General features: G+C 42.0%; 1 protein-coding gene across 12 annotated transcripts in view; it reads left to right on the top strand.

Moving 5' to 3' along the window:
* Positions 1-27,813, top strand: part of CPEB1 (cytoplasmic polyadenylation element binding protein 1) — a 110,058-nt gene that overhangs the window by 1,011 nt on the left and 81,234 nt on the right. The window contains exon 1 of one of the 12 annotated variants that reach the window (XM_042235121.1): positions 1,204-1,239. The exons of the other annotated variants lie outside the window; for them this stretch is intronic. Coding sequence (XP_042091055.1) covers positions 1,207-1,239 — 33 coding nt within the window. The 5' untranslated portion in view covers positions 1,204-1,206. Of the gene's footprint in view, positions 1-1,203; positions 1,240-27,813 lie in introns of those variants that run through there. 12 annotated transcript variants of the gene reach the window in all.

Here is a 27,813-nt window from a genome sequence, read left to right as displayed (position 1 = left end):
TTGTCATTCTCCCCTCAGCCCTGGACCGGACCAGGTGTCCAGACTCTCGTCGGGGGCTTGGCGCGGGTCCCCGCTCTGGTCCCGGGTTTGCCTGAGGGGACATCCGGGTTGCTTGGCCTGGCCAGTCAGGGGTTAGGAAGGCCTGTGCCTGCCTGGAATCCCGGGGGGAGTGGGGACGCAGACCCAGGAAAGTTTGCTCCCCGTGGGTTGTACCACGTGGCCTCATTCTCTGGCTTTTTCCTCGTGTGGGTGGTGTTTACAGTCAAGGCGACCCTGACTTTTTTGCATCATCCCCCGAGGGTCCAGGCCAGGGTCCTTGTAAGTGGCTTAGTGCCACCCCGGGGACCTAGAAAGCCCGAGCCGACCCTGGGGCTCAGGAGCAGGTCCTGGCGTGCATGGGTTAGTTTTTGGTGGCACTCGGCTCCCTGCAGGCCTTGCCCCCCTTTGCATTTTGTTGCCCTCGGGAGGCGGGTGGGAAGCACGAGGAGGACTTGGGACAGCAGCGCTCAGAGCCCGGGGGTGAGGGTGGGGGGCGGGGATGCGGAAAGCCTGACACCCTCCCCCAGCTGCCCCGCAGGCCGGGCTGGGCTGCGCTTAGCGCTGCGTTTTGCTGGCAGCTGCCTCCCTTGGTCTCCCTGGCTACCGATCAGCCGCCTCGCTCTCTTGCTGGCACCTGAGTACGCGGCTGGCCAGCGTCATGTGCTGCCGAAGGGTGAGCGAGTCGGAGCTGGAAGCCCCAGGTGCACCGCCCACCTCGGGTCTGTCCCCCAGGTGACAGCGCTGACATGTGCTAGCTGGCCGCGGGTGTCTCCTGAGGAGGGTGTGCACCCTTACGCTGAGGTTATGATTGAGCCTAGGGACCACGCTAGGCTAAAAACAAAAATACATCCAAACAAGCGGAAGGAAACCTTGGAAACCTCGGGCTGGCGGTGGTTTCCCTGGTTGGTTGGTTTTGCTCGTAGGTGGAAGAGGAGTGGAAGGCGGTTCTGCTTCTGGAGCTCCGTGGAGCTCTGGGTTGTCGGCTTCCACTCCCAACCCCCACCCCCCAGCCCCCGCCCCGGGACAGGAGAGTTCAGGGCCAACCCTCCTCTGGAGCTTGCCTGGGACGACACTGTGTTCCCAGAGCCCCTTGCTCTAGAGTTTGGCTCTTGCCACGGTGATGTAATCTAAGCTTGAGCAGTGGTCTGGCCGCAGTACATGCTCAGTATGTTAGAAGCAGGATGTGAAGCTGACTGCCCCGTAAGTCACTCTTTGTGTTAACGGTATGGAAATACTTGCTTTCCCTTCTCCCGTGGGTGGCCTTAGGAACTTCTCTCTGGCCAGGCTCCCCTTTGGGAAAGGGGAGCTGTGCCAGCCTGTGCAGCAGGCAGGAGGTTAGAGAGTTGGTGCGTGTGCTGAGGGATCGTGGAAACAGCAGCTTGGATTGGGCCTTTAGGCACTCGATGAAGGCAGGGTTCTATGGTCTTGTCTTTGCTGTGATATGCTCTCCAGTGTCTGTGAGGCAAGAGGTGGAGGAAGGTGATCACAGCAGTAAGACTCCAGTTTAATGATAATAGCTGTCTTTGTAAGTGTTTTCATGGGGTCACCCAAGCTATTTATTTTGTTTTTAATCATTAAAATGGGCTACAGACCCAAACCCCTGCAGGGGCTTGAGGTAACATAAATGAGTATAGGGAAAGAAAGAAGAGCAGTGCCCCCTGAACTACAGAGTTTGCTTAAAGGAGAGCCAGTAGCTGGTTGTTGGCTATGCAGAAATGTGGGGCCAGAGTTCATGGATCTTTTGTTTTTTCCTAGCTAAGCTGCCAGCCTCTTAATTCATAAATGTAACAATTAAAAAATTGAAAACATTGTTATGAATCAAAGTCTCTGAAGGCTGTATTCAACCTGAGAGCTAGTTTGGGATCTTTGTCTCAAAAGGCCTGTTTAAGATTTCCCCCTCCCCATTTTGCAGCTGATGAAACAGGCTTAGAAATCAAATCACAAGGCCACCAAGTGATGAAACTGGTTGTGTGAACCTAGGTCTTTCTGGTGCGGTAGCTCAGCCTATGATACTGTGTGTATTCTAGTATGTTAGAGGGGTCAAGAGGGTTATTGGTAGTATATATTGTACAGAAAAGGTAGTGGTCTATGGGCTGGTCTCACTCATAGGCAAGAGTGAGCTTTAACTGCATTGGAGGGAACCTGGGTTGCTGCGGAAGTCAATGTGGGTCTTCCGAGCATTAGTACTGTGGTGCTGGTGTCAGGAGGAATGTGCTGTGTCTATCATTCCATGATACGTGTCAGAGCAGTTTAGCCGATTCTGAGAGAGCCAGAGGTCTGGAGAAGTCAGGCTCCTCCCACTGTGGGGGTGACCCTCCTAGCCCTCTGCACAAAAGATTGTCCTCTTTCAGGACAGTTAAAATTTCAGCCAACTTTTTCCTCCTGAGAAAAGGTGTATGTGAAATCATATGATTGTTGTAGACCTGTGAAAGTAGAATGGAGCTTATTAAATCTTAGCTTTTCTCTCTTAGCTAAAATTCCCGTAATCCTGTCTCTTAGATTCCCAGGAAGAGTTAATAATGATGTTAGCAGTGCATGGTAAAATCTGGAATAAGCTCCTAGGACATAAAAAGAGCTGTTGTACCAGAAATGAGGGGCTGGGGTTTCATTCTGGACAACAGTTAGAATCCTTCTAGCAGTGTGTAAGCCACACTAGCAAATGTAAAAAGATATGTGCCTTTATTTCTGTATCTTATTCCCAAAGGATTTAAACATAAAGAAGTAAAGACCATGTTCAGAGACTTGCCAAAGGGAATTTTTGCATGAGAATGGAGACTCAAATACAAACCAGATAACTTTTTTCTTTTTAACCTGTGATCTGGGAAGTTTTGGGGAAGATGAAAACTTTAAAGTGTTAACCTGTCCCCTCCTGCTGCTTTAGTTACTTTTACATTCCATCCAGCCATGAATTCACTCTTGTGAATCTGGTGGTGGAGGGGAAGGGTAAGATGACTGGAGTAGGTCTGCACTGGAATTTTAGTGTTTATTTGCTAGATAATAACTGTGCAGAGTTTCTTATTCATTGTTTTCAGCTAAATGACTGTTTCCTAAAATTGTTACGTGTTTGTTTAAAGGGCAAGTTAATTAGTGGGTAGTATTTCTGCTTTTAAAGTTTGGGATAGAGATACTTAACAAACCCAGATATTCACATTTAGGTTGGTGTCTTCAGTAGTTAGTGGTTGGAGACAGTAAGAGAATCATGAGATCAAATAGCAAGGTATTTTCTCTGCTGTGGAGGAGCTGTGCTAATCCCATCCTGTTCTGCAGATCTGCTCTTCCTGGGCAGTAGTGTCTAAGCTGTATGGACTCTGGGAAGAGCTTGCCAGAAAGCCCTGGGGTAGGGGATGTGGGATAGAAAAGAGGGTTGGGCTTAGAGGTTGGAGTGGAGGAAGTCACATAAAGAATTTCTGCTTCTCTCTGAATTAGACCAGGAGGCACTGATTGCACCCTTTCAGTATTTGCATTCTGCTGGCCGCACCTCCTTTGCCCCCCACGCTGCTGCTTTGGGAATGCTCTTTGTTTTCTTTCCTGCCAGTGTTGCAGCCTGATTTTAGTTACACCTGCATGAGAGCTTGTCATCCTCTGTAAGCTCACAGATTCCAAATGCTGGAAATTTTTATGTTCAAGATAGGACCACCAAAATGAGGCATTTTTCAATTACAGTAAGCTGGCTGAAACGGTTGAACTTGAAGGTATATATAATAAATAAACATATTTTATATTTCTCATAGGGGAATTATATGATTTCCCATAAAAAGCCATTTCCAAGTTTGAGAGTGTTGATTATACATTGTTGGCATAGTTTTCAGTTTTGTTATTGGGATTTAAAAAAGGCTCTCGTTAGGGATTAGTTTGTCTTCTTAATATATTGGTTGGCCAAAAAGTTTGGGTTTTTCTGCAACATCATCTTTTTGGCCAACGCAGTAGAATGCAATTTTAAGTAACTTACTCCTGACTAAGTAGGGTTGAGCTTTGCTTTCAGTGATGCAGAAGAACGCTTAGGCATGTATAGCCTCTGCATTCTGCTTTAGTTTTCAGTATTCCTGTATGGTTAGCGTACCATTTTTGTTTTTGACTACAGTGAATTAACACTCTCTTGTGACTTTTAAGGCATTTTGTGATGACTTTCCTTGAAGTAACTGGAGAATTCCCAGAGGACAGATCTGAAGATTGATTTGTGTGCTAAAAATGGGTCACAGTTGCATCTAGCTGCTGATTCTGGGAGTAACTGGACTTCAGTAGTGCTACTGGTTTCCTTATTCTTGGCCAGCGTAATATGCTGACTACGGTCGCATCCTGACAGGTTTAGCACAGGGTCCTGAAGTCTCCTTTGATGAAGTGTGGAGTACCTCTCCCCTTGTGGAAGCAAAGCAGTTACCTTGAAGGGCAGGTTGGGTTTTTTTGGTGTCTTGACTGAACGCTTAATCTCTTACTGCTTAACACCTGTGCTCTCTGCATTCTGGCTTTGTGCTTCTGGGTCTGACACCATCTGTCTCCTGAGTCTGCCCTTTCTCCTGAGACTTTGTTCTTAAGCTGTAATTTTGGAGTTGTTTTGAAGCTCAGGAAGGGTTGGAGACCTGTCTGCCTCCCTGGTGTGACTCTTGAGTTGACACCAAGCCCAGATGATAGGGTCTCACTACTTTCACGGACAAGGCGATTTAAGCTGAGAATGAAAAGGGGTGATTTCTGCAGTGAGGCGATGATGGAGCCAAAGCTGGAACCCAGGTCTTTCTATTTCCAGACAAGTGTTGTTTCTGGAATTCACACACCATGTCCTTTGCTATGTAGGTCTCTGATTATCTCATCTTACAATTTCCACTTGGTTCCTAAGACTCAATGGCTTCCTTTTCCTAGTTTCTCTTTTTCTGTCTGATCTTTTCTTGTCTTGACACTTACCCCCCCCCCCCCCCACGAAGCCCACATTCATTGTGGCTCATTCTACTGCTCATTTCTGTACTCTTTCACGGGGGCCTGTGTATTCCTGTAGCACTCTATAGTCCTGACTGTTTCAAGAACCATGGTTCTGATTAGTCTACTGAGTGAATGTTTTCGTGAGGCATATTAAATGCAGACGATCTCAAAACCGCCAACTTCTTCCCTTTCTTCTCCTCCTGGGGCTAATCTAATTCTGTCCCCTCCAATTACAAGTGCGTTTTTTCTGACTAGATGGTGGTATCCTCTTGGGGGAAAGAACTGTTTGGGTGTTTTGGGTTTTTTTTCTTTAATTTTTTTTTAACCCCGAAGGCCCCAGTACAGATGGATGCTAGGTAAATAAATACCTATAGCTTTCCTTCAGAAACCTCTCTCCAGCTCCTGTAACGGTAAAGCCTTGATGTGCCCTAACTCTCGGCCCATGTATCCTTTCACCTGTTCTCCATTCCCATTGCTCCCACTAATTCAGGTGTCCCTTGGGTGAATATTTTCAGTCTGCTTTTCCTGCCTTCCTCCTTAGTGATTTATTCACAGCTGCCACTCTTGGTGGAGCTACGCCATGCTAATGGCCGTATTGTTCCCCAGACACATCCCTCAGACCCTCAGTCCTTGGGTCTGAATGTGTAGTTGTATCTCCCAAGCTGACTGGTGAGCTCTGGATCAGAGGGCCTTTTCCTGTATCCTTTCTAACCCCCTGCCCACCCCTCCACGGAGTAACTACTGAGGTGTTACTGCTGAAATACCAGAGTTTTAAGATGAAATTCAGACTTCCCTTGGCGCTGTGGGCTGGAGGAGGCTGCATCTGTCTCTGCCGGTCAGGCGCTTACGCCAGCTCCACCGTCCTGCTGCTGTTCCCGCTCCTGGAGCCCTGCCTGAGTTCCGGAGGTTCTCTAGTGCTAAAGCTGCTGCATGTTTCAGAGGAAGCTGGGAACAGCCTTCCCCTGCCTTGTAAGAGGCTCCCCACAGCTTCAGAGTGGTTACAGGGCGTTTCCCTGACCTGCTTTTTCCTGTCCTCCTCTCCTATGTCTCAGGCTGCCTTGTTGCAGGAGGAGGAGGAGGTTCGTAGTTTGGGATCCTGATTTGAGTCCTAGAACCTTGTTAAACATTGGCTTAAGGAAAGATTGTCAGTTTTGCTAAGTGTGTCTTGTAATGAGACTGAGAGAGGCTCCATTCTTGTGAAGAACAGAAGAATCAGAAGGCTCTGGGCGGTTGGCGTTAGAGCCCCTGTTCTTGCCCTCTCTAGTTGAACTGAGCTTCCTTTACTGTCCCTTTTCTCTGGCTATTGAAGGAGTGTCGTCCTCCCTGTTCAAAGAGCAGTTTTGTGTCCTGGTGTCCGTCTTCTCTGATACCTTAGGGACCTCTGGGTAGGTTGTCCCTACCACACGGCTCATCTCTCTCTGTAAACATGGTCCTGTCTCTCTTTCATTCAGAGATGGGAGAGCAGTACATCTTCCTGGTTCAGCAGCCTCCTCCAGCAACCAGCCTCACTGGCGTTCCTTAGCTTCCTACAGAGTAACCCTCCTCCAGCCCTGACTACCTCACCCTTTAGTCCTCTCTGAAATTCTTGAGCTCTGACATCCTCTGAAACTTTCTCCTCTCTCACATTCTATTTTGGAACTTTTTGTTTGTTTTACCAAGTTCATTGTGCCCTAGCGAATCTTATAGATGTTTTCTTGAGCCTTTCAGGATGTTTGCATTCCTTCCGAGATGTTCTTAAAAGATCTTTGAAAAGTGCAAATTTGATCAGCTACTCTATAAGGCAGTGGTTCTCAAGCATTTTCATCTCAGGATTCTTGTACACTTCTTAAAATTTTGAGAGCCTCAAGAGCCTTTGTGTATGTGGATCATACCTGCTAATACTCACCCATTAGAAATTTAAACTGAAAATATTTTTTTATAGTCATTAAAAAATAACAAATATATTACATATTAACAATTATATTTCCCAAAACAAAAAAAAATGAGAGAAAAGTGAGCATTCGTCTACATTTTTTGCTAATCTCTCTAGTATCTGTTGTAATAGCTGAATTTTGTTGTCTGCCTCTGTATTTAATCTGTTGCCATGTGTCATTTTAGTTGATACGGGAAATTTTGGTCTCACACAAGTATGTAGTTGGAAGAGGAAAAATCTTGGAGGGTTACTTAATTTTTATTGGAGTGTGTGTGTGTTAATTGCTCAGTTGTGTTGGTACTCTTTGTGATCCCATGGACGGCAGCCCGCCGAGGCTTCTCTGTCCATGGAATTCTCCAGGCAAGAATAGTGGAAGGGATTGCCGTTCCCTTCTCCAGAGGAACTTCCCAACTCAGGGACTGAACCCTAGTCTCTTGCATCACAGGCAGGTTTCTTTACCATTTGAGCTATAAGGAAGTCCTTATTGTTGGGATGTAATTATTTTATAATGTTGTGTTTCTGCTGTAGAACGAAGTGAATCAGCTAGATGTATCTCCTCCCTCTTGGACATTTATCTGTGTGTGTATATATGCTTAGATATGTATATCCCCTCCCTCTTGGACCTCCCTCCCACCCCACACCCATGCCACTCACGTAGGTCATCACAGAGCACCGAGCTGAGCTCCCTGTTGCTTTCCAGCAGCTTCCCACTAGCCATCTGTTCTACATGTGGTGGTTTATATGCATCAGTGATACTCTCTCAATTTGTCCCACCCTCCCCTTCTCCCCGCCTGTGTCTACGTATCTGTCCTCGTCGTCTGCGTCTCTGTTCCTCCTCAGCAAATAGGTGCATCTGTACCATTTTTCTAGATTCCGTATATATGTTAGTATACAATATTTGTTTTTCCCTTTATGACAGGTTCTAGATGCATCCATGTCTCTACAGATGACCCAGTTTCATTTCATGCCTGAGTAATATTCCCTTGTAAGCATGAACCACATCTTCATTTATCTGTGAATAGGCATCTAGGTTCCCTGGAGAGGGGAATGGCAGTCTACTCCAGTATTCTTGCCTGGAGAATTCCATGGGCAGAGGAGCCTGGCAGGCTGTAGTTCATGGGATCGCAAGAGTTGGACACGACTTAGCACTTTTTTTTTTCCCTATGGTAGTTATATTTTTAGTTGCTTTTTTTTTAAGGAACTTCAGTACTGTTCTCCATAGTGGGTGTATCAGTTTACAGTTACCAGTGGTGTAGGAGTGTTCCTTTTTTTCACACCTTCTTGAGCATTTGTTATTTGTAGATTTTTTGATGATGGCCATTCTGACCTGTGTGAGGTGATAACCTCATTGTAGTTTTGATTTGCATTTCCCTAAAAATTAGTGATGTTGAATATCTTTCCATGTGCCTCTTGGCTGTCTGAATGTCTTATCTGGAGAGATGTCTGTTTAGGTCTTCCGTCCACATTTTGATTGGGTTCTTTGTTTTAATACTGAGCTGCCTGAGCTGCTTGTATTTTGGAGATAAATCGTTGTCAGTTGCTTTGTTTGCAGATATTTTCAAATATTTGCAAATCAGTCTTTTTCCTCGTTCTGAGGGTTGTCTTTTCATATTGTTTGTGGTTTCTTTTCTGTGCAGAAGCTTTTAAGTTTAATTAGGTCCCATTTGTTTTGTTTTTATTTTCATTACTCTAGGAGGTGGGTCAAAAAAGATCTCGCTGAGGTTTTTGTCAAAGAGTGTTTTTCCTATGTTTGCCTCTAAGAATTTTACAGTCCAGCCTTATATTTAGGTCTTTAATCCATTTTGAGTTTATTTTGTATGGTTGGGGAGTGTCCACTTTCATTCTTTTACATGTAGCTGTCCAGTTTTCTAAGCACCGCTTACTGAAGAAACTGTCTTGTCTTCATTGTGTGTTTTTGTCTCCTTGTTGCACATCAGGTAAGCATAGGTGTGTGGATTTATCTCTGGGCTTTCTGTCCTGTACCATTCATCTGTGTTTTTGTTTTTGTGCCAGTGCCATACTGTCTTGAGTAGTGTAGCTTTGTTGTATATGGTATAGTCTGACGTCAGGGGGGCTGATTCTGCCAGCTCCGTTTTTCTTTCTCAAGATTACTTTGGCTGTTTGGGGTCTTTGTGTTTTTTAACAAGTTGTAAAGTCTTTTATTCTGGGGAAAATGTCATTGGTAGCTTGATAGAGATTGCGTTGAATCTGTATCACTTCAGTTAGCATATTCATTTTGACAACATTGATTCTTCCAGTCCCAGAACATGGTATATCTCTTTATCTGTTCTGTCATTTTTTATGTCTTTCATCAGTGTTTTACTTTTTTGCTTTTAGTAGTTTTTTAAAACTACTTGTTTAAAAAGTAGCTGTAAAAAGAAAGTTTTTCACACTAGAAAAGGTAGCGTTTTACTACTCTACTTTTCTGAGTGGAGGTCTTTGTCTCCTTATGTAGGTTTATTCTTAGATGTTTTCTTCTTCTTGTTGTAGTGAATGGGATTGTTTTCTTAATTTCTCTTTCTGGTCTTGTTAGTGTATAGGGATGTAAGAGACGAAATGATCTTTTCAGTGATCTCTTGGATTTTTAGTGGTATATTGTTTAGCCTCCATGTGCTTGTGCTTTTTACATTTCTTTTCCCTGTAATTGATTTCTAATCTCATAGTGTTGTGGTTGGAAAAATGCTTGATATGATTTTAGTTTTCTTAAGTTTCCCAAGACTTGATTGGTGACCCAAGATGTGGTCTGTCCTGGAGAATGTTCAGTGTGCAATTGAGAAAAAAGTGTATCCTGCTGCTGTCGGGTGGAACGTCTTATAAATATCAGTTAAGACTATCTGGTCTGTTGTGTCATTTAAAGCTTGTGTTTCCTTATTTTCTGTGTGTGTTATCTGCTCATTGATATAAGTGAGGTGTTAAAGTCCCGCACTATTACTGTGTTACTGTTGATCTCCCCTTTTATGGTTGTTAGCATTTGCCTTATGTATTGAGATGCTCCTGTGTTGAGTGCATGAATATTTGTTAGATCTTCTTCTTGAATTGATCGTTTGCTGTTAATGTAGGGACCTTCCTTGTGCCTTGAAGCAGTTTTTAAAGTTTATTAATCTGATATGAATATTGCTACTCAGCTTTCTTTGGATTTCCATTTGCATGGAATATCTCTTTTTCCACCCCCTCAGTTTAAGTCTGTATGTGTCCCTAGGTCTGAAGGAGGTCTCTTGTAGATAGCATATATACAGGTGTTATTTTTGTATCCATTCAGCCAGTCTGTATCTTTTGGTTGGAGGATTTATTCCATTTACATTCAAGGTAATTGTTGACATGTATGTTTCTACTACCATTTTCCAAATTGTTTTGGGATTGTTCCATGGGTCTTTTTTGGAAGAAGAGAGATATTAATAGCCTTTTCAGGTAATTATGGTTATTGGTGCCACCAAGTGGTAACTTCTTTAAGGTCAGAGTCATTCTTCAGGGTTCATGGGACATGGGTTCCAGGACCACTGTGGATACCAAAATGCAGACGCTCTAGTTCCCTACATAAAATGACATAGTATTTGCCTATAACATACACAGTCCTGTAAATGTTACGCCAGACTATCTCTAGATTACTTATAATACCCAGTACTATGTAAATAATTGTAAATACAATGTAAATGCCAATTAAATTGTTGTCAATGCACAGCAAAATCAGCTTTCAGCTTTTGGAACTTTCTGGAATATTTCCCCCGATATTTTTACTCTGTGGTTGGTTGAATCTGCAAATGAGGAACTCAGGTATACAAAGGATTGACTGTAGTTGCAACATGAAATCTGAAGCCATATGGATGTTCATGCGGTGTTACATCAAAATGCATTGGTCCCTGTTGTGTTTTGGGTTCTATCTACTCATGTTTGATTTTGTAACATCATTTGACAAATGTGGGTTCACTGAGTAATGTGGTTATGTTGAGCACTGGTTAATAGCATCACCAGTCTCATCAGAAAAGTCTTCTAAAGTATTGAATAAGGTGTTCAAGTGGTGGCAAATCCAGGGTTTCCAGAATTCTTATTTTTTCTCCAAGGCTCTAGTTTTATCATTAGCAACAGATAGTGACAGTTACTTATCTTTTGAGGCTACAGGCTTACTCTGTTTTCAAGATATATAATGTTTGCTAAATACCCAAAGTTGATAACCATACTGTGTCAGTTGTATTTTCAAGTACAAAAAATGTTTCATGGGAAAAAAAAAGGCATTCTGTTTTTAAAAAATTTATTTTTGGTTGCACTGGGTCTTCATCTCTGAGCGTGGACTTTTCACTAGTTGCAGTGAGCTGTGGCTACTCTGGCTGTGTGTGGGCTTCTCTTTGTGGGGACTTCTCATTGCAGAGTGCAGGCTCTAGGCATGCAGGCTTCAGTAGTTGGTTGCAGCATGCAAGCTCAATAGTTGTGGCTCGTGGGCTCAGAAGTTACGGCACATGGGCTTAGTTGCTCCGTGACATGTGGAATCTTCCAGACCAGGGATCAGACCTGTGTCTCTTGCATTGGCAGGTAGATTTTTACCCACTGTACCACCAGGGAAGTCCTGAGGCTAATTCTTCTTGAAACTCAATCACGAACACTTTTTCTTGCAACCATGATTATACTTCAGTATCAATCAGGGACCTTATACTCGTCCATTTGTCTCATAGATATTAGGACATGTACTCAAGGGTTGCAGTTTAATAAAACTTCTGTTTATCCAAGGAAATTTGTAAATCTGGCTTTTTCTGGGAATTCATAGCATAAAGAATACAGTAACTGCTGCTACAGTTGGTTGGCATTGCCTTGATTCCTGCTAAGGTGCCAGCTTTATCTACTCCTGTTGCTTTTGTACCATCACTGCAGATGTCAGCGTAGTGAAAAAAGAAGCTGATATCTTAGAGTTACAAGAAGTTTTTCTGATTTGGTGGACCTCAGAAAGAATGGGTCCATAGACCTTACTTTGAGGACTGCTGCCACACAATAAGGTCAAGCTCCTTAGTTAGCATACAGAGTCCATGATGGTGTGACTTCAGTTTAGTGGCCAAGTTTGAGCCCTGGTCTACAGCTCCTTGAACTTTTAGAAAATTGAGCAAGGGAGTTCCCTGGTGGTCCAGTGGCTGTGACTCCACACTCCCAATGCAGGGGTTCGGTCCCTAGTCAAGGAACTAAGAGTTTGCATGCTGCAACTAAAACTTGATGCAGCCACATAAATATTAAAAAAGAGAAATGGTTTTAAAAAATTGAGTGATGGCATACTTGCAGTAACAAGCATTAGTTGTTACCGTATGGTTTGATCACCTTTTACATGTTTATGTATTATTTTTATGTGTCACACAGATGAACACACAGAACATTTCTAACACTCCGTATGGTTCCTTTGTGCCCTTTCCACTCTATAGCCCCACCCCATCCCACAATTAAAATACCTTCTGATTTCCTTTGTCATCAGTTGATTTTTGAATTTCTTATAAATGAAATCATGTAGCATGTACTCTTTGAGTTAAGGTTTTTTCCCCCACTTAATTTCGTATCTGTGAGGTTTCTGTAAGATGAGATGCAGTTGTTTTTCCTGTATAGTAAGTACTACATTAGAGATGTGAGTAATTATCCATCTAATGCGTTTTACAGATGTGAGTGGCTTATCTGTACTCAAGCTTATGGATATGCTAAAAAGAGTTAACGTGGCAGGCTTCATGGCTGTCATTTGACTAGTGTCTGGGAACTTACATTTTGAGTTCTCACTGTTTGAAGAACTGATAAGAATGATTTAGTGTGCCTAAACTGCACAGAGAATGTGGTTTGTGTTGAATCTCTGCTTTCCTCTTGGAGTCTGGAATTTTGGTACATTACAGACACAGGCTGCCTCTGTGACCAGCCCTCAGTAAAATCCCCAGGCGTCGTGCTGCTTTTGTTGGCAAAACTGGAACGTGTTGTCACAGCGTGTTGCTGGGGAATTAAGTGTGTCCTGTGTGATGTCCTCGGGGAGGAAGACCCTTGGAAATGTGCACCTGGTATCCCAGGCTTCGTGCCACATGCCGCTTCCTTTTGGCTTTGCTCTTTGTTCTCCGGCCATAGTAAGCCTGCCTCTCACATGCTGAGTGCACCTAAGTGCTGAGTACTGTGAGTCGTCCTCCTGAGTCACTGAACCTGGGGGAGGTCTTGGGGACCATAACGTGACGAGCATCAGTTTTTGTTCCTTTTCAGATTTTGGGTGTCATGACTGAAACTGTTGTGACCGTTCTTGTGTGTGCTCTTGTATCATCGATATGGATTCATTTCACGTACAGGAGACTGCGTGCCGTTGCTCGGCCGGGAGTAGTGTCCCTTGAATTTAAAACTGTAGCAGTCATGCACTTCAGTCACCTAAGAGTAGTTCTGGCCTTTGTACGTGTTAACTCTGTCTCTAATGCCCTCCCCATCCTCAGTGTGCCTGTTTGACAAAATGTTTTCATCTACCTCAGTTCAGTTCAGTCGCTCAGTCGTGTCTAACTCTTTGTGACCCCATGGACTGCAGCACACCAGGCTTCTGTGTCCATCACCAACTCCTGGAAATTGCTCAAATTCATGTCCATCAAGTTGGTGATGCCATCCAACCATCTCATCTTCTGTTGTCCCCTTCTCCTCATGCCTTCAATCTTTCCCAGCATCAGAGTCTTTTCCACTGAGTCAGTTCTTTGCATCAGGTGGCTGAAGTATTGGAGCTTCAGCTTCAGCACCAGTCTTTCCAGTGAACATTCAGGATTGATTTCCTTTAAGATTGACTGGTTTGATCTTGCATTCCAAGGGACTCTAAAGGGTCTTCTCCATCACTACAGTTCAAAGGCATCAATTCTTTGGCATTCAGCTTTCTTTATAGTCCAGCTCTCACATCCATAATGACTGCTGGAAAACCCATAAGCTTTGACTAGACAGAACTTTGTCAGCAAAGGAATGTCTCTGCTTTGTAATATGCTGTCTAGGTTGGTCATAGCTTTTCTTCCAAGGAGCAAGCGTCTTCTAATTTTATGGCTGCAATCACCATCTGCAGTGATTTTGGAGCCCAAGAAAATAAAAGGCTGTCACTATTTCCATTGTTTCCCCATCTATTTCCCATGAAGTGATGGCACGAGATGCCATGATCTTATTTTTTTGAATGTTGAGTTTTAAGCCAGCTTTTTCCCTCTCCGCTTTCATTTTTATCAAGAGGCTCTTTGGTTCTTCTTTGCTTTCTGTCATAAAGGTGGTGTCATCTGCATATCTGAGGTTATTGTTATTTCTCCCTGCGCTGTTGATTCCCACTTGTGCTTCATCCTGCCTGGTATTTCACATGATGGGCTCTGCAAATAAGTTAAATAAGTAGGGTGACAAAGTACAGCCTTGACAGATTCCTTTCCTGATTTGGAACCAGTCCGTTGTCCCATGTTTGTCTCTAACTGTTGCTTCTTGACTGCATACAGATTTCTCAGGAGACAGGTAAGGTGGTCTGGTGGTCCCATCTCTTCAAGAATTTCACGCAGTTTTGTTTTGATCCACACAGTCAAAAACTTTAGGATAGTCCATGAAGCAGAAGTAGATGTTTTTCTGGAATTCTCTTGCTTTTTCTATGATCCAACAAACGTGGGCAATTAGATCTCTGGTTCCTTGGCCTTTTCTAAGTCCAGCTTGAACATCTGGCAGTTCACGGTTCATGTACTGTTAAGTCTGGGTTGGAGGATTTTGAGCATTACTTTGCTAGCATGTAAGATGAGTGCTTATTTAACTTACATGCAAAGTACATCATGAGAAACGCTGGGCTGGAAGAAGCACAAGCTGGAATCAAGATTGCCGGGAGAAATATCAATAACCTCAGATATGCAGATGACACCACCCTTATGGCAGAAAGTGAAGAGGAACTAAAAAGCCTCTTGATCAAAGTGAAAGAGGAGAGTGAAAAAGTTGGCTTAAAGCTCAACATTCAGAAAATGAAGATCGTGGCATCCGGTCCCTTCACTTCATGGGAAATAGATGGGAAACTGGAAACAGTGTCAGACTTTATTTTTTTGGGCTCCAAAATCACTGCAGATGGTGATTGCAGCCGTGGAATTAAAAGACGCTTACTCCTTGGAAGAAAAGTGATGACCAACCTAGATAGTATATTCAAAAGCAGAGACATTACTTTGCCAACAAAGGACCATCTAGGCAAGGCTATGGTTTTTCCTGTGGTCATGTATGGATGTGAGAGTTGGACTGTGAAGAGGACTGAGCGCCGAAGAATTGATGCTTTTGAACTGTGGTGTTGGAGAAGACTCTTGAGAGTCCCTTGGACTGCAAGGAGATCCAACCAGTCCATTCTAAAGGAGATCAGTCCTGGGTGTTCATTGGAAGGACTGATGCTAAAGCTGAAACTCCCAATATTTTGGCCACCTCATGCGAAGAGTTGACTCATTGGAAAAGACTCTGATGCTGGGAGGGATTGTGGGCAGGAGGAGAAGGGGACGACAGAGGATGAGATGGCTGGATGGCATCACCGACTCAATGGACTTGAGTTTGAGGGAACTCCAGGAGTTGGTGATGGACAGGGAGGCCTGGCGTGCTGTGATTCATGGGGTCACAAAGAGTCGGACACGACTGAGCAACTGGACTGAAGATGAGTGCAGTTGTGCAGTAGTTTGAACATTCGCTGACGTTGCCTTTCTTTGGGATTGGATTGAAAACTTTTCCAGTCCTATGGCCACTGCTGAGTTTTCCAAATTTGATGGCATTTTGAGTGTAGCACTTTCACAGCATCATCTTTTAGGATTTGAAGCAGTTCCATTGGCATTCCATCACCTCCACTAGCTTTGTTTGTAGTGAGTGATGCTCTTAAAGCCCGCCTGACTTCGCATTCCAGGATGTCTGGCTCTTGGTGAGTGGGCACACCATTGTGATTATCTGGGTCATTAAGACCTTTTTTGTATAGTTCTGTGTATTCTTGCCGCCTCTGCTTAATGTCTTCTGCTTCTGTTAGGTCCATACCATTTCTGTCCTTTATTGTGCCCATCTTTGCATGAAATAGTCCCTTGGTATCTCTAATTTTCTTGAAGAGATCTCTAGTCTTTTGCATTCTGTTTTCCTCTGTTTCTTTGCATTAATCACTTTGGAATGCCTTTTTTTTTTTTTTTTTTACTCTCTCCTTGCTGTTCTTTGGAACTCTGCATTCAGATGGGTATATCTTTCCTTTTCTCCTTTGCCTTTCACTTCTCTTTTTTTCTCAGCCATTTGTAAGGCCTCCTCAGACAACCATTTTGCCTTTTTGCATTTCTTCTTGGGGATGGTTTTGATCACCACCTCCTGTACAGTGTTACAAACCTCCATCCATAGTTCTTCAGGCACTCTATCAGATCTAATCCCTTGAATCTGTTTGTCACTTCCACTGTATAATCGTAAGGGATTTGGTTTAGGTCATACCTGTATGGTCTAGTGGTTTTCCCTACTTTCTTCAATGTAAGTCTGAATTTTTGCTTACCTATCTACTACTCTTGTAGTTGTTACATGTATGTAGTATTAGGCTTATGTGCACGCTAAATCACTTCAGTCATGTCTGATTCTTTGCAGCCCTATGGATTGTAGCCCACCAGGCTCCTCTGTCCATGGGATTCTCCAGGCATGACTACTGGAGTGGGTTGCTGTGCCCTCCTCCAAGGGATCTTCCTGAACCAGGGATCGAACCCACGTTTCTTATATCTCATGCGTTGGAAGGCAGGTTCTTTATGACTAGCGCCACCTGGGAAGCCCAGGCTTACAGTGTAGCATATAACTTGTTTATGTGCTTATGTTCCCACTGGACTAATTTCTTGGGAGCTGGGGTTGTCTTTATTTATCCTCGGTCCCCAGAATGGCTCCAGGTGTGTGAGAATGAAATCAGTAATTATAATTTCTGGGTCCCTAGGCATCAGGTCATATTGTTCATGGGTTCCTTGTTTTTCGTTCACATGGAATTGTCTCTGCTCCAAGCTTAAAATCCCAAGTCCTGAAATGAGTGGCCAAGAGCTTTGACAGTTTGATCTTGTCTTATCATTTAATAAAGAAATTACAACTTACAGAGGTTGTGATAGAGTTGGTAAAAATACCTATGAAAGGATGATATGGGTTTGCCTTTTCTGTGGTATCTGTATTGAGTGCCTGCAAATTTAGCAGATACCATGTTGGGTTCTGCTTTGATAAACGCCTTGAAAGAGCCTACAGTTTATCAAATGCAGTGCTGACAATGTATACAGCAAACAGTTTGACAGATGTGACAGGAGCTACAATTATAGTGACCGTGTATTCTTGAGCAGTTTTGCTATTAAATATTTCCTTAGTGTTCTCATAAGCCTGTCCTTGAAATTGTAGTATTTCCTTTTTCAGGAGGAATTTATAGAGCAAAAGGAATATTGGGCTTTAAATGCATCCTGTAGAAACTGAAGGATAATCAGAAAAATAAAGGGAGAACCAGGAAGGAGAAAGTGGTTCCTCAATTAAATGAGCAGAGAGTAGCTGAGGATCAGATCCCCAGAGATGCCAGGTAAAATAGATTTGAAGTATGGGTTGGGTTTGGCAATCCAAGTGATTAAGCACAGTTGTCTGGTGTCTTTTGAAAGGGGAGAGGGACATGCTGGCAGGGTATTGAGGGTTGAGAGGAAGGATGAACAAGAGGTTAAGAAATAGACGTATTTGCTAGATGGTAGAGCAAAAGGAAAACAGTGGTTTAAGAGAATGTTTAAGTGGGTTTTTTTGTTTGTTTTTTGTTTTAAGATGAGAGCGCTTTGGGCATACTTAACAGACTGATGGGAAGGAGCCGGTGGAGGAGAGGGAAGTAAGATCGTTAGTGAAGAGGAGGGGGTCTCTTGAGTCTTATTTCTGGTAATGGGTTCCCTCTCTCTGGATGGAGTCAGTTTCTCTTTCTGCAGGTGAGGACCTGCTGCCATGTCTCCTTCGTTCGTGGCGAGCCTTCCTGCCCAGTCTGGCCTGCCTTTCCTTTCCTTGAGTTCACTGTGTTCCGTATCCACTCTGTGCCTGTTCTCTGCCTGTCTGTTATGTTCTTTCTCAGACTTGCTTATTGAAATTCGGCTTTTTCATTATTCTTCAATTTAAAAGTCTGAGTTGTCAAACAATTCCAGATACCTTAATATGCTCCTCTCTTCTGCAGTGTTTTGTACAAACTTGTCTTCATTTCCACTTACCTAGATGACTTTTATTCTTTTCTCCCTCTTATCTAGTTCTCCCCAGGGCCCAGATTATGTTTTATTTATCTCAATAATTTCAACATCTGATGTAGCAGGTTTTTTAGTATCTGTGAAGTACTGAGCTATGCAAAGCTGTTATTTTGTTGGTCAGAAAAGGGAAGATATTGACAGTTTCATACGGATCAAGCTAATAGTTTTATCCCTTACATTCTTGCACAGAAGACTTGAGGTGAAATTTCAGAAGAGAAAGTTTAGAGAAGCATTTCTTAACAACTGTCTAGTCATATCGAAATTCAACCAAAACTGGCTTCGGGTGACCAGTGACAAAAGCAAAACATGGGAACTTGGCTAGATTTACCTTTTCCCATAAGGAATGAATGTTAAAGAAGATACATCAGTTCCTCAGAGGAAACTGGCATTTCTTGATCTTGGTCTGAGTGACACTTTTCTGAGTGGGTGGTCATGTAAGTGTTGTTCAAATTGTTGTAGACGACATCCTTAAAATACTGAGTGTAAGTGCTGAAGAGGTTTTATTCAGCTTTATCATTACTTACTAAAAACTAAAGTCAGATTGCCAAACTACCTCTCAGAACCAGTGTTTTGGGGCTAAGTATATTGCTTTCTACTGCTGTATAATAAGTTAAAAAAAGTGTTGGAGACCAGTGGTTTTTTTTTCTTCTTTAACTTTATTTTGTACTGGGGTGTAGCCAGTTAACAGTGTTGTGATAGTTTCAGGTGAGCAGCAAAGGGACTTGGCCATACGTTACACTTGTATCCATTCTCCCCCAAACTCCCCTCCCATCTAGGCTGCTACGTAACATAGAACAGAGTTCCCTGTGCTATACCGTAGGTCCTTGTTGGTTATCCATTTTAAATATAGCAGTGTGTACATGTCCATCCCAAACACTTAACCACCATATAAGTGTGTTCTCTGAGTCTTGAGTCTCCTCCTGTTTTGTAAGTGAGTTCATTTGCATCATTTCCTTTTGGATTCCACATATAAGGGATGTCATATATTTCTCCCTGTCAGGAGCTTCACTCAGTGTGACAGTCTCTACATCCCTCCATGTTGCTGCAAACAGCATTATTTCATTCCTTTCAGTGGCTGAGTAACATCTCATTGTATATGTGTACCGCATCTTAAATCATTTACTCTTTGGCTGTGATGGGTCTCCATTGCTGCATGGTGGCTTTCTCTGGTTGTGGCGCGTGGGGCTACTCTTTGTTTCGGGCCGTGGACTTCTCTGTGGTGGCTTCTCTCTTGTTACAGAGCATAGGCTCCGGGCACTCAGGCTCAGCAGTGGTGGAGCATAGGCCTAGTTGCTCTGCAGTATGTGGTATCTTCCTGGACCAGGGATTGAACCGGTGTCCCCTTTATTGCAAGGCAGATTCTTAACCACTGGACCACCAGGGACGTCCCTGTACCACATCATCTTTATCCATTCCTCTGTTAATGGACATTTAGGTCGCTTCCATATCTTGGCTGTTGTAAACAGTACTGCAATGAACATTGGGAGCATGTATCCTTTTGGATCATGTTTTTCTCTGGATATATGTGCAGGAGTGGGATGACAGGGTCATGTGGTTGCTCTACTTTTAGCTTTTTAAGGAACCTTAAAAAACCATACTGTTCCATAGTGACTGTATCAGTTTACGTTCTCACCAACTGTATCGGCGGGTTCCCTTCTCTTCACACCCTCTCCAACGTTTATTGTTTATGGATTTTTTGATCACAGCCATTCTGACTGGTGTGAGCTGCTATCTCATTGTAGTTTTGATTTGCATTTCTCTAATAATGAATGATGTTGAACATCTTTTCATGTGCCTCTTGGCCATCTGTATGTCTTCTTTGGAGAAATGTCTGTTTAGGTCTTCTGCCCATGTTTTGATTGGGTTGTTTGCTTTGATGGTGTTAAGCATCTTGAGCTGTTTGTAAATTTTGGAGACTAATCTCTTGTCAGTCACATCATTTACAAATATTTTCTCCCAATATGTGGGTGGTTTTTTGTTTTGCTTATTCTTTCCTTTGCTGTGCAAAAGATTTTAGTAGGTCCCATTTGCTTATTTTTGTTTCCATTATTCTGGGAGACAATAAAAGATACTGTTTTGATTTATATCAGAGAGTGTTCTGCCTATGTTTTTCTCTAGTAGAAGTTTTATAGTGTCTGGTCTCACATTTAGGTCTTTAATCCATTTTGAGCTTATTTTTGTGTATGGTGTTAAAGGATGATATCTAGTTTAATTTTTTTACATGAGGCTGTCCAGTTTTCTCAATCCCATTTGTTAAAGAGACTTAAAGACCAGGGCTTTTAACTAAAAAATAAGTGATTAATTAGAAAATTTTATTCTCAGCAAAATTTTTAGGATGAACAGTTTTGCCAGGGGCGTTGGTGGATTCCTGTCCGTGGAGCCCCGTGGATTCTCGTCAGGAGATAAACTGTGTGTCATTCAGTCAGTCTTCTGTGAATCTTTCTTCTGGCTTTTGAAGACTCCATAACAGATGACTAACAGTGATAGTCTTGAAGTGGTCTGCAGTGTAGATATTTTTTGTTGTTGATTAAAGACAATAAAAATAAACCAGGGATGGTAAAGCTGGCATTCATTGATGACAATTAAATCCCGAACCAGGATTTTGACCTAAAATAATGGCCGTTTCATCACCATGTTGATTGTGGGTTATACGGTATGTGAAAGCAAGGCTGGGGGTTTCCAAATAGGGCAAGTCTAGATTTATAGTACCATTCAAATAGGTATACCATTTTGGGATCTTAGTCTTGAACAGGCAAACATAGCTGCATGGTGAGGGTTCAGATTTTAAAGTATTATGAGTAGTAGTTTCAAGCCACAAAGGCAGAAAACCTCCAATTATGTGCCTTAGGCTTCTTGATGAGCTTGACTAGGATAAATTGAAAGAATACTTCTGAATAACAGTGGGGTTGGGAGACATTTGTCCCTAATAAGTTATTGAGTGTTTTAAGGTACTTTATGTATTTCTCATTATCACAAAATCTGCAAATAGGTAGCACTCCACTCTTACACCTGAGCCAGTGGAAGCTAGATAAGGTACTGAAGCAGTAAACTTAGTGTTTGTGTCCCAGGGGCTTTCTTTCTGCTTTTCAAAACAGTGATTCACAGTTTGGGGGAGGATTCTTCCTTTGTGGAAAAGGGAAATGCTTTTTTCAGATGGTAGGCTCTTTGCCATCACCCCTTCCAGTTGAGGATTATTGCTAGAGAAAGCCACTGTTTCATGATGGAGGTGTGAGCCCTTTTCTGTTGAAGAGGAGAAAACTGTGACCTGCCGTAAAATAGCTTCTATTAGTAGAAATTCCTAGTGAACCATTTTTTTTCCCCCGATATAAGTAAATATAACTATCAATAGTTTTATCTATTGATAAAGTAGTACTGATAAACAGAAGTACTGTTTTTAAATTTTTTTTCTTGGAGTATAGTTGATCTGCAGTGTTGTGTGTTTTTTAGATTCTTTTCCCATATTGGTGATTACAGAGTATTGAGTTCCTGTGCCATACAGTGAGCCCTTATTAGTTACCTATTTATGTATAGCAGTGTGTATGTGACAGTCCCAGTCTCCCAGTTTATCCCTTCCACAACCACTTCCTGGTAACCGTAAGTTTGTTTCCTGCATTTGTAACTCAGTCTGTTTAACAACATTTGTACCCCCCCTTTTTTTTTTTAGCATTTCACATATGAGCGATATCATATGATATGTGTCTTCCTCTATCTTCCTGTCTCAGTATGACGATCTCTGGGTCCATCCATGTTGCTGCAAATGGCAGCATTTCATTCTTTTGGTGGCTGAGTTAATACTCCATTCATAGATGTACTGCATCTTTACCCGCTCTGCTGCTGATGGACATTTAGGTTGCTTCCATATCCTGGCTATTGTGAAGAGTGCTGCAGTGAACGCTGGGGTGCATGTGTCTTTTTGAATTAAGACTTTCTGGATATATGTCTAGACAGGGATTACTGAATCGTATGGTAACTCTTATTTTTAGTTTTTAAAGGAATCTCCATACTATTCTTCATAGTGGTTGTAGCAGTTTACATTCCCTCCAACAGTGTAGAAGGGCTGTCTTTCCTCCACACACTCACTCTCTAGCATTTATTATTTGTAGATCTTTTGATTGATGGCCATCCTGACTGGTATGGGGTGATACCTCATTGTATATTGTTTTGATTTGAACAGTGGAAACAGTGTCAGACTTTATGTTTTTGGGCTCCAAAATCACTGCAGATGGTGATTGCAGCCATGAAATTAAAAGACGCTTACTCCTTGGAAGAAAAGTGATGACCAACCTAGACAGTATATTAAAAAGCAGAGACATAACTTTGCCAACAAAGGTCCGTCTAGGCAAGGCTATGGTTTTTCCTGTGGTCATGTATGGATGTGAGAGTTGGACTGTGAAGAAGGCTGAGTGCCGAAGAATTGATGCTTTTGAAGTGTGGTGTTGGAGAAGACTCTTGAGAGTCCCTTGGACTGCAAGGTGATCCAACCAGTCCATTCTGAAGATCAGCCCTGGAATTTCTCTGGAAGGAATGATGCTAAGGCTGAAGCTCCGGTACTCTGGCCACTTCATGTGAAGAGTTGACTCACTGGAAAAGACTCTGATGCTGGGAGGGATTGGGGGCAGGAGGAGAAGGGGGCGACAGAGGATGAGATGGCTGGCTGGCATCACCGACTCAATGGACATGAGTCTGAGTGAACTCCAGGAGTTGGTGATGGACAGGGAGGCTTGGGGTGCTGCGATTCATGGGGTCACAAAAAGCTGGACGCGACTGAGCAACTGAACTGAGCATCTTTTCATGTGCTTTTTAACCACCTGTATGTCTTCTTGAAGAAATGTCTATTTAGATACTTCCCCCATTTTTTGATTGGGTTGTTTTGATATTGAGCTGCATGAGCTGTTTGTATATTTTGGAAATTAATGCTTTGTTTTTCTTTGTTTGCAAATAGTTTCTCCCATTCTTAGAGTTGTCTTTTCACCTGGTTTATAGCTTCCTTTGCTCTGCAAAAGCTTTTAAGTTGATGCCATTTGTTTATTTTTGTTTTTATTTCCACTTCTCTAAGAGATGGGTCAAAGAGAATCTTGCTGCATTTTATGTCAGTGTGCTATGTTTTCCTCTAAGAGTTTTATGGTTTCTCGCCCTATGTTAGGTCTTTAGTCCATTTTGAGTTTATCTTTGTGTATGGTGTTACGTGTTTTAATGTCATTCTTTTACATGTAGCAGTCCAGTTTTCCCAGCACCACTTATTATTGAAGTGACTGTCTCTTCTCCACTGTATATTCTTGCCTCCTTTGTCATAGATTAGGTGACCATAGGTGTGTGGGTTTATCTCTGGGCTTTTGTCTATATTCTGCTCCTTTTAACTATATTTCTGTTCTTGTGTCAATATCATACTGTCTTGATTACTGTAGCTTTGTAGCCAGGGAGCCTAATTCTTCCAGCTCCATTTTTCTTAAGATTGCTTTGGCTCTTTGGGATATTTTGTGTTTCCATACGTATTTAAAAATTTTTTTGTTCTCATTCTGTGAAAAATGCCATTGGTAGTTTGATGGGGGGGGGGGGTGCATCGAGTCTATAGATTGCTTTGGGTAGTATAGTTATTTTGACAATATTCTTCCAATCCAAGAATGTGGTATATCTCCCCATCTGTTTGTGTCATCTTTGATTTCTTCCATCCATATGTTATCGTTTTCAGAGTACAGATCTTTTATCTCCTTAGGCAGGTCTGTTCTTTGGTATTTTACTCTTTTTGATGCAGCGGTAAATACGATTGTTTCCTTGATGTCTCTTATCTCCTGTTAGTGTATGGGAATGCAGATTTCTGTGCATTAATTCTGTATCCTGCAATTTTACCAGATATATTGATGAGCTCTAGTAATGTTCTGGTATCATCTTTAGGATTTTCTATGTTTAGTACCATATCATCTGCAAACAGGGACAGTTTCACTTCTTTTCCAGTTTGGAGTGTTTTTATTTCTTCTGTGACTGCCATGGCTAGGACTTATAAAACTTTGTTGAATAATAGTGGCAAGAGTGGACATCTTTGTCTTGTTCCTGTTCTTAGAGGAAATGCTTTCAATTTTTCACCATTGAGAATGATGTATGCTGTGAGTTGGTCATATATGGCCTTTATTAAATTGAGGTAGGTCCCGTCTAAGCTCACTTTCTGGAAAGTTTTTGTCATAAATGCATGTTGAATTTTGTCAATAGCTTTTTCTACATCTGTTGAAATGATCACATGGTTTTAATTATTCATTTTGTTGATATATTTCACAGTGATTTGCAGATATTGAAAAATCTTTGTATCTCAGGGATAAATTCCACTTGATCATGCTGTATGATCCTTTTAATGTGTTGTTGAATTCATTTTGCTAGTATTTTGTCAAGGCTTTTTGCACCTACGTTCATCAGTGGTACTGGTTTGTAATTTTTCTTTTTTGTGATACCTTTGTCTGTTTTGGTATTAGGGTGATAGTGAATGAGCTTAGGAGTGTTCCTCCTTCTGCAGTTTTTTGCAAGAGTTTCAAAAAGGCACCTGTTAACTTTTCTCTAAGTGTTTGATAGAATTTGCCTGTGAAGCCATCTGGTCCTCAACTTTTGTTTGTTGAAAGATTTTTAATAATTGTTTCAATTTCACTACTTGTGATTGATCCGTTCATATTTCATTTCTTCCTGGTTCAGTCTTGGGACATTACACCTTTCTAAGAACTTTTACAGTTCTTCCAGGTTGTCAATTTTATTGGTATATAGTTGCTTCTAGCAGTCTGTTACGATTCCTTGTATATCTGTGTTGTTAGCCGTAACGTCCCCTTTTTCATTTCTAATTTTACTGATTTGAATCCTCCCTTTTTATTTTGACAAGTCTGGCTAAAGGTTTATCAGTGTTTATCTCCTCAAAGAACCAGCTTTTAGTTTCATTGACACTTGCTATTTATTTTCTTTGTCTCTATTTCATTTATTTCTACTCTGATCTTAAATGTTTTGTTTACTTCTACTGACTTTGGGTTTTGTTTTCCTTTCTCTGGTTGCTTTAGATGTGAAGACAGAGAATTAACTGTTTTTCTTTTCTAGCCTGACCAAGTAATCCTTCCTATTGATCCATGATTCTCAGTAGTATTAAGGTTTGTGTTCTCTTTTGAGTCTGTAATGTGTCTTTAAAGCTTGCTTTCCTGTCTGTAGTGAAAGTTCAATAAAAGTTGCAAGTAATCTCACTGCATGGCAAAAATGCCACAAATAACAGTGAAATCTATCAGGCAGCAGTAGAAAATCAAGGGAAAATACCCATTTTTGGTTATGGTAAAACATGGATATGAACTCAGACCTATAAATTGATCAGAGTTAAGACAGAATATGCAGAGTAATGGGCCTGTTAAGGGTAGGGATGTATAAAAGGTTTCTGTTTAAAAAATGAGAAACTAAGAATTACATAACTGGATAATTTTTAAAGGATCACTGTATTCTGTGGTAGGTTCAGCTTTTGGACAGTTTGATTTTTTTTATCATGTCTTTAGTCTTTTTTAATTGTTTTTAAATTTTTATTTACACCATGCGGGTGGCATGCAGGATCTCAGTTCCCTTACCAGGGATCAAACCCTTACTTCCTGCAGTGGAAGTGCAAATTCTTAATCACTGGACCACCAGGGAGGCTCCTGATTAAGCTTTTGAAATAAAATGATTACAGTAATTAGGCATGGAAGGGCCTGGGGTCTTCAAAGGAATAGTTGACATAGGTTTTTAGTTCATTTTTCTCCTTTTAATGAGCAGGTAGATTCTTCAAGGATCCTTGTGGCGGCTTCTAATCCCTTGGTATAATAATAACACTACTGAGAGCCAGCGTTTGTTTATTTGGCACATAGTTATGTGCCAGGTACTGTGTGAACCACTTTATGTGTATTAATTCACAAAAAGCCCTCTGAGATAGTATTGTTACTTTTATCCCTGTTGTACACCTGGGGAGAGTGATACATCTGTTCCTCAGTGGATGTTGCTGGTTTAATCTGCCTATCCTTAGAGTGCTACTGTGGCTAGCAGGCAGTTGGTTAATGTATGTTAGACAGTGAATGAATGAAGCATGTAGCCTTAAGGTGTGCAGATTGGTTATAAATCCTTGTGTTTTAGCCTTTGTAAAGCTGGATATTAACCTTAGAAATCTGCAGTTGTGAAAATGGCCTGTGTCAGTGGATCTAACCCGTCTCAGTGGCACCTCCCTGGAGGGCTTGGGAAGCACAACTGTGTTCTGGTTATCTTCACAGTTTGCAAAGAATACCAACCAGTCTTTCAAGAGCTTGAAAATGATGTGGAATTCAGGTTTGTCCCTTTAAGGCCATGCTGCAGAGTTTATAAAGTCTTAAATGTTTCTGGTCATTCTCATGCTTACACTTGGATTTTAATAAGTTACACAGAATAACACCAGGCTTTAAAATTTTTGTTTTGACGTGTTCAGCTACAGGGTCTTAGGTTCTAGTTTCTTTTGTTGTTGTTTGTTAGTAGCTAAGTTGTGTCCAATACCTTGCAACCCTGTGGACGGTAGCCTGCCAGGCTTGTCTGTCCAGGCAAAAATACTGGAGTGAGTTGCCATTTCCTACTCCAGAGGATCTTCCCGACCCAGAATAGAACCTGAATCTTCTGCGTTGCAGGCAGAGTCTTTACCACGGAGCCACCAGGGAGGCCCTACTAGTTTCATTACTTGGACTTTCGCTGTTGTTTGCTTTTGTATGACTTCCCTGTTACACTCCCCAAGGTGACTGGGAATGATAGAAGCGATGAGTCTGACTCCCTTTAGAAGACTGAGTCTGTCAGCCAGTGTTTCTTTGCTTACATTGGATGTGGTGAATGAGGGAGATCGAATAGAGAGGAATGGTCCCTAGATTTCTGTCTCAGGCACCTGGAGGATGGTGGTCTTATTGACTGAGAGAGAGAACACCCAAGAATCACTTGTGTGGGGGTTCAGTTCACTTTTATGTACCTGGGAGTCCGTTTTTCATTCAGTGATGTCTTACATGAGTTGTGTGCACTTTTAATGACCACATAGATTGTCTCAATTATTTAAACAACCCTTTGGGTGGTTTTTGTACCACTCTTGATCCTGCCCAAGTCTTTTCCTGTAGGTATATCTTAAAATGTAAAAATAGCAGCTACCATATGCCAGCACCATGCTAAGTACTGTATACATCCCATCAAAAGGTTGGTAGGTACTCTTCCCCATTTCACAAGTGGCGACTGTAGCACAGAGATTAGTAACTGCCAATAAACGGCAGAATCAAACTTTTGAAACAACTGTATTAATGTATAATTTACATAATTGTAAGGTTCACTTTTCAAAGTACAATTCATTGACCTTTAGTATATTTATGGAATTTTGCAACCCTCACCATGATCTAATTTTAGAATATTTCCATCATTTGAGAAAAGAAACCTTGTACCCTTTAGACACAACTGGCTAACCACCTCCCCACCTCCCTAGTTGAAGGCAGCTCATCTGCTTTAGATTACCTGTTCTGCACATTTCACATAATTGGGCTCATACAGTATGTGGTCTTGTGTGACTGGTTTCTTTCACCTCATGTTTTTGAGGTTTACCCATATTGTAGTATCTATCAGTACTTTATTCTTTTATTGCCACATAATCTACTATATAGGTAGACTCACAATTTGAACCAGGTGTGTCTGGTTCTTAAAGCTCATGCTGCTGCCGTTCTACTTCTATACAAGTCCCATTTTGTTAGAATGTTCTTACATCTTACATGTCAGTGTTTTTCCTTCTTACTG

The sequence above is a fragment of the Ovis aries genome, chromosome 18 (genome assembly GCF_016772045.2).
Source record: "Ovis aries strain OAR_USU_Benz2616 breed Rambouillet chromosome 18, ARS-UI_Ramb_v3.0, whole genome shotgun sequence".
NCBI lineage: Eukaryota > Metazoa > Chordata > Mammalia > Artiodactyla > Bovidae > Ovis > Ovis aries.
Note: the sequence above shows the minus strand (reverse complement) of the source record. Positions and strands in the feature narration are given on the sequence as shown.